The sequence below is a fragment of the Schistocerca cancellata genome, chromosome 5, assembly GCF_023864275.1.
Source record: "Schistocerca cancellata isolate TAMUIC-IGC-003103 chromosome 5, iqSchCanc2.1, whole genome shotgun sequence".
Taxonomy (NCBI): Eukaryota; Metazoa; Arthropoda; class Insecta; order Orthoptera; family Acrididae; genus Schistocerca; species Schistocerca cancellata.
In genome coordinates this window covers 647,134,499-647,147,386 of record NC_064630.1, presented here as the reverse complement: position 1 = coordinate 647,147,386, position 12,888 = coordinate 647,134,499, and the positions used below count along the sequence as shown (strand labels likewise).

The 12,888-nt window shown below is 40.4% G+C and overlaps 1 protein-coding gene across 3 annotated transcripts in view; it reads right to left on the bottom strand.

Moving 5' to 3' along the window:
- Positions 1–12,888, bottom strand: part of LOC126187475 (protein slit) — a 793,364-nt gene that overhangs the window by 51,403 nt on the left and 729,073 nt on the right. For all 3 annotated transcript variants that reach the window (XM_049928576.1, XM_049928578.1, XM_049928577.1), the window contains exons 10-11: positions 2,773–2,844; positions 1,045–1,116 (exon numbers count right to left, since the gene is read on the bottom strand). In XM_049928576.1, coding sequence (XP_049784533.1) covers positions 1,045–1,116; positions 2,773–2,844 — 144 coding nt within the window. The remainder of the gene's footprint in view (positions 1–1,044; positions 1,117–2,772; positions 2,845–12,888) is intronic.

Below are 12,888 nucleotides of genomic sequence, written 5' to 3'. Positions count from 1 at the left end.
ATGTTCCTTCATCAGGGAGGAGAGAGGGGAAAGAAAGGGAAGAAGGGAAAGGAGATTCAGTTACTCACAACCCAGGTTATGAAGCAACAGGGAAAGGAAAATAGGGAGGGTAGCAAGGATGGAGGCATGGTTGTCAGAGGGAAGCCAAAATATCTTTGGCTTCCCTCTGACAACCATGCCTCCATCCTTGCTACCCTCCCTATTTTCCTTTCCCTGTTGCTTCATAACCTGGGTTGTGAGTAACTGAATCTCCTTTCCCTTCTTCCCTTTCTTTCCCCTCTCTCCTCCCTGATGAAGGAACATTTGTTCCGAAAGCTAGGAACATAAATTTTCGGTTTTGTTTTGTGTGTATCTATCGGCTGTACTGAGCTGAGGTAAGTACTGGCCAGCCCCTCTATCTCTTTGTTAATATTTGTTTAACAAAATTATTGAAAGGAATAGAAAAAACATGTTTGAAAGATAAATTTATTTCTAAAAATGAAAGCCATTTCCTAATTTTTGTTTCCTAACATGAAGAAATTAATAAGTTTGGAAGATTAGGCTCTATTTTACCACAAAGAATTATGGTTTCCTGGACTATGAAGTATGATGTGCAATGCTTAATGGAAATAGAACTGTTTAGCAAAAACATTGTGACATTTTCAAGTTTAAATGTAACACAACTTTTGTCTAACAACTATGAGGCTGTGTAGCTCATGGTATTAATCAAACAATTAGTAGTTTTAGACTATAATACTGCTTAGAAAAATATTTACTGAGGCCAATGAAAAATTGGTGAAAATGGTGACTATTAATCTTCTTCTTGTAGGAAAATTCTTGTAGAATGTAAATAATTTTAGACTGAAGCAGACCACTCACTGAAGAGCAGAAGCATTGAGTTGTCAATAGGCACACACAAATGGTCACAAAAAGATAATTCCGAAAGCTAGCAACTTTCTTTCCGTTTGTGCCAGTTGAGAATTCAGCACTTCTATTTATCTACACATATATGATTTACTAAGTCATGAAAAGTTAAAACAAAACACTGCATCATATGTTACTCACAGAAGATTTAGGCTGTGTAGGTCCCTGAATGTATCCTTACGAATACATGAAATTTCATTGGCATTCAGCAACCTGCAAAAGGAAAAAACAGATTTGTTTACTTCAGTTCCAGAAACACTGCTATACTTGGTCTAAAAGTTTCAAGTATTCTCTTTGCTGTACAGGGCAGAGACAGGTGACAACTGTGTTCATTTGTGCAGTGTGAGAAGTTCTATTATTTTTAAATATGAATTAACCATTTCAGTACTCTGCAACATATATATGTAAAAATGAAAAAAAAATAAACAATTGTTATTTTTTCTGTTTTCCCTCTTTCCCTTAGTTGCTTCAAATTCGTGGAGGTATGTACCGTCTATGCAACTGATAGAAGGTAGTTTGTTTATTGCCAATGCGTTTTGCTTCTTTTATTTGGGAATCATCATCAGTGGTGATTTCCAGTGCTGTTAACTCATGTGTGTGGTCCTGGACATGTATTGGTAGTTTCCATACTCCAGCTGTCTCATTTCTGGCTTTCTTTCATCCAAATTTGTCACATTGCATGTATCACTTGCACTTTCCATTTTGTGATCAACATGTGTTTGGTAGCACCAGTTTCTGTATAATCATTTGAGAAAGATTACAGGGTGCATGTGCTTCGATTCTGTCAGCACAGAGAGTCATCAGAGGATGCATGCAAAGTAAACGTACATGCCTCAATATTTGCAGGACTAACGTGGTATGTGCAGAACATGTGCAATGGACTGTAGTGTCATGTCACATCCAATGTGCTATATGGATCTCAATTTGCACTTAGTCTTATGCCGTGCTCTCCAAACAGGCATGTCTATCACTTCAGTAAAAAGTCAGACATACAACTGATACTGACTAATAGCAAGTGCATCTGGAGCCATTTATCATGAAATCTCAAAACCATGTCTCCATTGTTCTCCTTGAAAATGAAAATATCAGATGTTACTATGTTTTAAAAGCTACCATGAGCACTGTATCTTTAATCTGTGACATTATTCTTGTTTTACCAGCAAATGCTTAAAACTACTACAATGTGAATATATAACGCATTTGCATATGACTGAATGTTATCTGTTTTAGAGCAAAATAATATGCACAAATTTCATACAAACTATACTCTTTCAGTTAAGTGCATGATAGATAGTATGACTAAGTGGTAGCATTAATATATGTGATGACTAATAGATATTTTAAAAATTGTGCTTCATTCCCTCCACCCCTCTCCCCTTCAACAAAATTAATATGATTTACAACCCCCACCCCACCTCCAATTCATAGCCTGGGTATACTATACATGTATGAAATAACTCTTTTCTACTTCTAATAACCTTTTTTTGAGGAAATACAAAACAGTGACAAGGGAAAACCAGATATCGCCATTTTTTTCTGACTTACAAAAATTACTTATCTCCTAAAGTTCTACAGAGTTAAATTTGATAGCAATGAGAGGAGCAGCTATATTTCAAAATTATTGCAGCACAAAACCTTAATTTATTTCATAAAACGTAATAGGAATCTTAAATGAAACAATGAAATAGGCAGATAATGTGTGTGAAAGTCAATGTTGTTGCATAATTATATTCAAATTATCAAACATATATGTTATTTCTTTGGACGCAAGAGACGGAGATAGAACTGCACAGGTAGAAACACTAGTTACAGAACACTATCAACAGTGAAATAGCAAATAGACTACTGTTCGCAGAACAGTTTACTCACAGAAGTTGTAGTGAAGACAGACCATGGAAAATGCCTGCTGGAAGATCCTTTATCTTGTTGCCATATAGCGTTCTGAAACACAGTTGAAAAGCTAATTAATGCTACTATTTAAATCAGCATGTGAGTTAATGTTTGTGCAACCAATTAAGTAGTGAACCTTTTATAAACTGTGAAATACAGGCTATGCATGTAAATGTTAGTGGTGTAGACGTGGTAATTGTTCACCATTTAGAAAACATAGGATTAAGATGTCATCTATTTCAAACAGGACAACTTTGACACACTGTGAGTGCATGCCAAATAGCTGTATTAAAGTTACTTCAGTGTTCTGGTCCAATTTAAATACAGTAAGTCTAATCTCATTGTGGAATTAGCAATAAGAAGATGAATGGAGATGCAATATGTTTAACTGTGATATTTATATATTATTTTTTTAAAAATATTATTTAATATTGACTGGAATGTGTACTTATCAGTTTTGAAAGTCTTTGGAAGCATGCATTCAAAGCAGGAATGAGGATTAGGGTTTAATGTTCCATTGATGATGAGATTATTATAGACAACAGAAATTCAGACTGGTCAATGATGAAGAAGAAACTGATGTCCTTTTCAAAGGAACCATCCCAGCATTCATCTGAATCATTTTAAGGCAACCATAAAAAACCTAGATCTGTATAGCAGACAGAGGTTTAAATATCATTCTTCCAGAATGAAAATCGAGTGGCGTAACTGCTGCATCGTCTTACTGCAATTCAGCTTGCTGGCATCTGCTTCATCACATAGTGTGTCACTGTACGTCTGTTCAGAAAATGCAACAATGTCAACATTTCCCCAAGAGTTTTCAAGATACTGTGATTGTGAACAAGTCCCATTCCTGTAGTTCCTGTGATCATGATGATATCTGAACTCTCAGTACATCTCCAACATGTTGCTTACTGGTACCACTTTCAAGCAACTGTCTTATGTGGAATAATGTCTGTCAGTCTGCAGAAATTTATCCAAGATGGGACATGATTCTAAATTTCCGTTTTTATTTAACTGAGTCTGAAAAATATGTTGTGCTCCACAAACTAAATTTGACGAGAAGTACCTACACAAGACTTATTGTGTTTCAAATGAGTTATTGAAATCACCTTAAAATTTTTGAGATAGATTAATTTGATACCTAAACACAATCAAAACTCAGTAGTATAAGCAAAGTACAGCTTTTACGTTATTAGTATGAATACGGAAGCTACTTTTTTAATTCAATGACTTGTTATTACAAACTCAAATGATTACATTCAGAGGAGCCAATGAACTATGAAATAAAGCTAGAAAATATTCTCAAAAGTTTTTATTCACATTCCAATAATCTTAGACTCAAAATGAAAATTAAAAGTATGAAAAAAAAAAAGAATCAGACAGTGCCAATGGCATTCTGGTCCAAGCTGCAAGAGGTGACAGTCACGTGTGCATGAAGTGATGTTGCTTGTGTGAATGTTTCTTTTTCTGATGAAGGCTATGGCTGAAAGCTAATGTGTGGGTGTCTTTGCTTGTCTGCAACTTAAATGTGTCATCTTTACAGTAAGTAGCAATCTATATTTTCCTTACATTGTTAAACAGTTTAATGACTGTGCTAACAGTGCCCACTATACAAAAATTATATACTAAACTAAGATCATTGACATCAGTCTCAAGTAATGTGAGAGAATAATTTTTGTTTACACACTACTTCAGCTGTAAAATCTGATTATGCATGCAATAGCATCAGCCCCAATCCAAAAGCTGTAGCTGCCCACCCACTCACACAAGTCCCCAGAAATGAAATGAAAAAAAAAAAATTTTTTTGTAGCTCGTGCCACTGATCCTAGCAAGTTTTGTCACCTCCACAAAACTGGTACTTGCAAACCACACCCCTGTGTCACTCTAGTCACTCCTACACCTCTCTGGATAATCTGCGATGCTAGATTACTGTGTCAGTGTTTGGGAGCTTTACCAAGTACATTTGGCAACATACACTGATTTCAGATATGCACTGCCAGGATCATCACAACATGTTGGTATACTCCAAGTGAAAGTGTAACAGAGAGAATTTAAATGGCTCTCTTTTGAAGAAAGGTAACATTGTTTTGTAGAAAACTTGTTGGGTAAATTTCAAGACCTTGTATTCAAGTCAGGATGTGCGACAGTGATGCCTCCACCATATATCTGCTTAGGTAGTGCCATATGTTGGACAGAAAATTCTAATATTAGGTCCCCACTGGCACCCACTGCACATAGGCTTGCAGCGTATATACAGGATCTAGTCACATTACGTGACCACTGTCTATGCTCAACATCAATGTGCAAATACCACTCGCAGATGGCAGGTGATAGCACTAACAGTTGAGGGCGTATGAAATGATAAGAGGAGCATTACGGAAGGACAGCTATGCTCAACACCAATTCCTTTTACGCATTTCAACTTGACGGCCAAGAAAGCTGCTTATCATGATTCAAACTGTGACTGGCGTATATCACAGCACTATATAGGCAACCACCTTGTGCTCATACAACTGAACATCTCTTCTTGCCCATGGTTGACCTTGGTGAAGCTTAGTAGACATCGTGTGACCTTTCTTCTGCATGAGGCTGGGACAAGGGTTGTATCCCACCCACCTACTCCAATTGAAAATCATCCCCTTCTGGACACTGATCAGGACACAATGGTGGTGGCGGATCTGAACCACATCATATTGGTGTGTACCAAGTACTTCACCAGTTCGATATTTTACCTATAGTTGATATTTGTCCGTTAACTGTTTACCAGAAGCCAATAACCAAATTTGACCTACATGTTGAGTGGATCTTGTCCTCCCATGGAACCAACCTAGTTTGAAAACTGGGATGTCTGTTGTGTTTTCACTTTGTGTAAGAACCTATCTGTGTAAACTATGCTGTTGTCTAGCTTTCAGTTATAAGTTTCTGTGGATGTAATTCTCCTCTGGAACCAACCTGGTTCACACCCTGGGTCGCAATTTTGTGTTTTTTATTTTATATAATGAACTTATCTTTGCACATCATACTCTTATCGTTATTCTGTAGTGGAAATTACACTAATGTTATCTTGACAATGTAGTAACTACTGCTGGCTGTTCTGTTTTCTTTTTTTAGCATTTTTATTTTACATTAAGAACTTACGTTTGTTCATCAAACTCTTTTTTTATTGTTCGACTGCGAAAACTGCAGTTATGTAAATAGACACTTTTGTCACTACTGCTGGCTGTATGGTCTTTGCTGCACAAAGCTAAAAATAGATAAATGAAAAAAATGTGTTGGGGGGATGTGGATAACAGTACAGTCATTGTCATAATGCGGAAATGGAGTGATTTGCCTGATTTCCAAAATGACACGATCACTGGCTTTCGGGTCAACGGCTAAGTTTGCGAACTGTTCACATGCCACCATGGTTGAAGTATACCGTGCATTGCAAAATGGCATTATCTCACATTGGCGCCGAGGCAACTGTAGTGCACTACGGGCCATAGACGACGGGGGGAGCGACAGCTGCAGAGACGTATGCAGACAAATAGACATGCAACTGGTGAGAAACCGACGCCCTAGATGAACCAAGGGCAACAGCGTCTCTTCAATGATCGTTCGGTGAATGTTGCTGCATTCGGTGAATGTTGCCTCTGTAGCAGACAAGTGGTTCATGCACCCTTGTGGACTGCTGTTCGTCGGCGACAAAGGTTGGAAATTGCATGTCTGTACTGCAACTAGTAGTCCACTGAGTGGCAACAGCTGGCCTTTTCAGTGATGACTCACGATTCATGCTCCATCAGACACATGACTATGGAATGACGATGTGAAATGTCTGAAAGCATACACCCTACAACAACTGGAGAAGGGAGCATTATGCCTGAGGAATGTTTTTGTGGATTACCTGGGTGATTTCTTGATTCTGTAAGACACACTGGATCGACACAAATATGCACCTATACTTGGGGACACTGCCCACCCTTGCTTGCAGTTTGTGCTTCCTCTGTATGATGGCATCTATCAGCAGCACAATGCAAATGTCACACAGCTCTCAGTTTAAGTGAATGGCTCGAAGAGCTCCAGGATGAGTTTGCCGTATCCCCCTGGCCACCATACTTCCTGGCTTTAAACGCGGTCAAGAATATGTGAGACTACCTTCATCGGGCTGTTCACGCCTTGAATCGTCAACTGAGAATTCTAGTGTAGCTGGCCATGGAACTGGCTCCACATCCCTGTCAGTACCTCCCAAACCTCACTGACACTACCTACATGACATGCAGCAGTCCACACTGCAAAATGGGATTATTCAGGTCATTGACATGTGGCCACATTAATCTCACTGGACAGTGGGAGAAGATGTGGAGCGCGTGCAAATGGTAGTATATAATCAGGCCCCCACAACCGTATGAGTGGTCGACTGTGAAGAGCGGACAAATTGAATAGTTGGGCGGCAGCCATTAGAGTGGTAAACTGACACGCGGAGTTCGAATGTTTATTAATCGCTTTTGGTTATAAAATGCCTTCCCTTGAGTTAGGTCACAAACATAATGCCTCATTTAAATACGTTACTACAATATACTTTTTAATTTATGAACAAACAGCAACTAGTCACTGTTTATGAATTTATCTTACGTGCTACATGGAATCTGCCGTGGCTAAAAGTTATGTACTGGACCCCTAACATTTTTCGTAGTTCATTTACGATAGATGTACACAAAATGCATCAAAATACTCGAAGATTTGCCCACTATATTAATAGATATTTTCTGACTCTACCTTGCTTTAGATTTTATGACGAGAAGTGCGTTATATATGGCATAGTGCTTTGGCAACTCACGACCAACACGACCAAATTATCAAGTTTCAACCTAATCTAGACCATGAAAACACTACCGATCAGCCAACTTTCTTCAAAATGATCAGAACATATAAAATGGTATTCTGTCGGTCGGAAATCTTGCCTCCTGACAGCGTGTAACCATTTTTGTAACAGCTGTGGTTTATGAGAAAGGAAACCCGCAAATAGATGCACAGACATTGTGCTAATACCGTGCTAGAAAAACATTTATTAAGCAAGTGCACTGACATACAAAACAACTTAAAATATTCACATATCTGTGAAATGTAATATTCGTTCCTTTCTCGAATTTATTTGTACAATTAATCGCTGCACAACTCTTCACTATTGTACTTCTTTTGATTGGAACGTGCAGACAATAGAATTACGAGTAGCAAATACTGTATGTACGCCCCAACAAATATACAACGTTGAATCAGGGTCTTCATAAAACAACAATGCTACACAACACATCAGACTACAACCACTATAATGGCGTCCAGCCGAAGGTTCAAATTATCCCGCGACTGCAGCGCCATCAGTGGGTCTAGTTATTTTTTACAAGGTCTTTGTATATAATGTGTAATTGTGTCGAGTAAAGCAAGAAAATGGCATCCTGATTCTAAGACAGTTACCCTCACTATCCACTTAACAGCCCCTGCATCATGTACCTCTGTGGAACAAACTGTGGAAAACTTAGGTATAGAAATACCCGACATTTTCAATGCATTCAGTCACGCATTGTGCCCAGTACATGATTCCCAGAAGCAATTCCGTGAAACACACACTCGCCGAAGCAGTTATGCCAATGCGTATTAGTGCCTACGAGTAAGTGGAGGCAGTTTTTCACCGAAATCTGAACGGTCAGAAAGCAACGCCGTTTAGCTGCATCATTCCCTTGACGGGCCTTTTATGCTCTGTCTCCAAAGCATACGCACCTCTTGGTCCTCTGCGACTTTTACGAGCGGCCCCTTGCCCCCGAGTGTCGCAAAGGTACCGGATAAAGGGCCCAGCAGGCTAAATTAATCTCTGCGGAAGGACTGCAGGCTGAATTCCACTGATTGCCACGGCTTTCATCCTGCTTGCCGGCCTGGGTGGCCGAGCTGTTCTAGGCGCTACAATCTAGAACTGCGCGACCGCTACGGTCGCAGGTTCGAATCCTGCCTCGGGCATGGATGTGTGTGATGTCCTTAGGTTAGTTAGGTTTAAGTAGTTCTAAGTTCTAGGGGACTGATGACCTCAGATGTTAAGTCCCATAGTGCTCAGAGCCATTTTTTTCATCCTGCTTGCTGAAACGAGCATTTCAAACTTCTTTTAAAAAACTTCGAAAGCGAATGGGAGCTCTTTGCCGACGTAATTGCGAGCTATCAAGCGATACATTTCTTTTTTAACTACCGTTTATTCCTCCGTACGCTGTTCACTGTTTTCACGATTTATCAAATTTCTTTTATTTGTGCTTTCTGGCCAGATTCTCTTCTTTCGCCATAGTCGCCAGTTACCCTAAAGGAAGGAAGCCGTGTACGCCATCTGTCTATTTCCTGTGTTATTGTATTTTTAACTTTTCGTGTACGTACAATCTAAGATTAAAAAAAAGTGTCTGGAATGCCTTTTCTTTTCGTAGCAGCATCCCTTTGGTTGTCATCTGCTGCACCTTTGCAGCACAGCGATATATCGACGATATTCTACGCCCAGTTTTGTTGCCCTGGGCTTACATTTCAGCAAGATAATGCCCGTCCGCACAAGGCGAGAGATTCTACTGCTTGTCACTGTGTTTGCCAAACCGTTGTTCAGCAAGGTCGCCGGATCTCTTCCTGGTTGAGAGTGTTTGAAGCCTTAGGGGCAGGGCCCTCCAACCATCTCGGGATTTTCACGGTCTTACGCGACAATTGGACAGCATTTGGCACCATATTTCTCAGGAGGATATTCAACAACTCTATCAGTCAATGCCTAGCCAAATAATTGCTTGCACAAGGGCCAGAGGTGGACCAACACGATGTTAACTTGCTCAGTTTATGAAGCTCTCTCTCTCTCTCTCTCTCTCTCTCTCTCTCTCTCTCTCTCTCTTGAACAAATGATCCATTTTTCTGAAATTGTAATCATTTGTTTGTACATGTACATCACATCTACCGATCTCCGTCTCATTCGGATAATTCCTTCCTGGCGCGTGTTTTCTTTTTTCTTTTTCTTTTTTTGTCGTTGAGTATTTGTTTGTGGTACGAGTTTCGGTAAGCCCAGCATTTGCCTAAACGGACGTGGAAAACTGCATAAAAACTGCACTCAGGCTGGCCTGTGTACAAGATCAATGGTCTTGACCCGCAGGACGCATACGATCTGGGTCTGGTTCACCTCTATGCCTTGCAAGCTAGCTCTCTGTACTTTTCAGATGTACAAGAAGGTAAGGAAAAAGGAAGGGTGGAGTTTTATGTACCATCGTCGCAGTCAGCATACATAAAACACTACGCCATTTGGACAAGAATGGGTAAGGAAACTGGCTATGGCCTTGTTGAAGCAAGCATCCTAGAATTCGTGTGAACTGATTTGGAGAGAGCACGGAAATTCTAAATCAGGATGCTCAGACAAGGTTTGAAGCTCGTGTCGAATACAAATTTTAAATTTTTACCAACTGACAGTAGATGGCGCTATGGAAAGTGAATGGAGCAGCGAGGAAGATGTTAGCCACAGTTATCTCAGATGCGACAGAGAATATCCAGAAACTACAATACTCTTGCAGCGTTTGATGTCCTCTGGCTGTTCTTCACCAACAAACAATCAATCTCTGTTAGCGACAGAAGGCACAGAAGTGTATAAACCCCTTTACGGTTTTATATCAGAGGAAAAAAGTAAGGACATAGGAAACGCGATTTTTTACATTATAATACTGGAGATAAATTGGTATGTTCTGTGTTATCAGCACTTCTTTCCTATTTCTTAGATATTTTACTTAATTTCAGGTTAAGTGAATGTAATTGATAATAGTCCTGTTTTTTAACGCTTCTGACTATTGCACACAAAGTGAAGCAGTGATCTCTCCGAAGACCGTCTTGAACGCCACCGTGCTTTGCCCGGCATGACGCGCTCGAAGCGCCGCTTCCAGGCGAGGAGATGCGCCGGCCCTCGTTCGAATCCGCCTGGCGAGTTAACGAGTGACGGCGTGCCGCCCGCAGTTTTTTGGCGGTTTCCCACACCCCACTAGGTGAATACCACGCTGGTGAGGAGTACGAGGGATAGGGGTAACGGGGTGGCAACAGGGAGGGTATCCCAGCCCTAATATTATTAACGATGCCAAATACTTTCATAAAAATGCCAACTCTTCGCCGATGCGGGACAAAGGCATAAGAAAATGGAAAGGAAGAAGACGAAGTGCTGTACTAGGTATGGCCCTGTTGGTAGTGGTATGCCGTTACTTTCCTCAGAACTTTGAACTGACTTACTCACCTACAAACGTGGACTCTGAACAACGGCGGGAAGTTGACAGTTTTTCACATCAAAAACCTTTGGCGGGGGTGTAATAAGTATGACATAATTCTAGGACTGATCGGGGATCGAACCCAAAACCTTCGAATTTGTAGTTTGGGACTTTACCACCGAACCACGTAGTGGGTGTTCGGAAATTTCTATTCAAACTTCTACGACTTGTAGAGGAGAGTGAGTACACAGTATTTTGAACAGGAACCCACGTCTGGAAACGTACCGTTTCCGTTCTAGGACTGTTTCAGTTCAGGTTGTTGTCTCATCCACTTATGTTTAAGGAACTGAATTAGGCGTGACGCAGTACAGTTACTAGGTAACAGTTCAAAAGCAAACATAACGAAACATCCATTTATAACTTATAAGTACGTTTGTTTGCATTAACACTTAGACAACAAGGGGTTAAATTATTCCAAAACAAAAAATAACTCAGCATACTGCGCGTACAGAACGTAATGTTTAAGTGTTAATACAAACAAGTGTTCTTAAATGATAAATAAACGTTTCGTTATGTCTTCTTTCGAATGTTATGTAGTAACTGTACTGGGTCAAGCCTAATTCAATTCCTCAAGGAGAAGTGGATGAGTTCAACACGTGAACTGAAACCTTCGAAGAACGGAAACGGTAAGTTTCCGCACATGGATTCCTATTCAAAATATTATGTAGTCACTCCCCTCTCCAAGTCCTAGACGATTGTAACGGGAATTCCCGAATGCCCAGTATTTAAAAAAAAAAAATATCTTTCTGAGGCTGGCAGTATGGGTGATGTTCAGAAGGCATTAATAAATTTAAATAATCTGTCATCTGTTATTGCTTAAAAAATGCTAGCTCAGAAACTGATCGAGTAGATTGTTTACAGCGAGTGTTTAAAGAAACAACTTTGCGAAAAAAACTGGAAATTTCACGTGAAACTTCTCATTGAATGATTTTTTACGATTTTCGTGAAGGCCTACGTTAACGAGAATGCCTCAAACTGCTTCGTTCAACTTTTTGGTAGTCAACAACTTTCAAAAAATGTTTACAATTAGTCGACCGAAATGGGCTGTATAATTGAAGAGGATCGGTATGTGAGATACAGGTATCAGTCTGATCGAGTACACTATACAATTCTATTCTGCCTCAACACTTACAGGTAAAGGGCAAGTCTGTGACGCAAACCAGTGACCAGCCTATTATTGGCCTACTGGAGGTAGATTATAGCCTTTCTTCGCTGCGGCACTGGTAGGGAGAGGAAGGCGGGCACATCTCCCCAGTCGCCGTTCACACCTGGGAAAGATAACATCCCTGGTGCTAGTATTACAGCAGGCTGGCTGGACTTGGGGCTACCCTGAAGGGCCTGGAACGGGGAAAAGGTCCAGTCCCAACTGCGTTTGAACCTGGGACCTCTAGACACGCTTGGCGGCCGCGCAGGAATTTATCTGCGAAAATGATCTCTTCCCGATCGATTCCGCACCATTACACCGAAGGTCAAAAACTGGATTGTGGCAGATGTAACGCAACGGTCAAAATGTTAACCGAGAAAATTTTAAATACGTATACAACATCGTAACAGGTGTAAGTAGGCTGTTTATGTTTTCTCTATGTAAGTAGGCTGTTTATGTTTTCTTATTGGCAAAGTTACGTAGCGCTCTATATGAAAATCACTGGCTGTGCCGTGTGCAGTCTGTGGCTAGTTTGCATTGTTGTCTGCCATTGTAGTGTTAGGCAGCGGCAGCTGGATGTGAACAGCGCGTAGCGTTGCGCAGTTGGAGGTGAGCCGCCAGCAGTGGTGGATATGGGGAGAGAGATGGCGGAGTTTTGTAATTTAT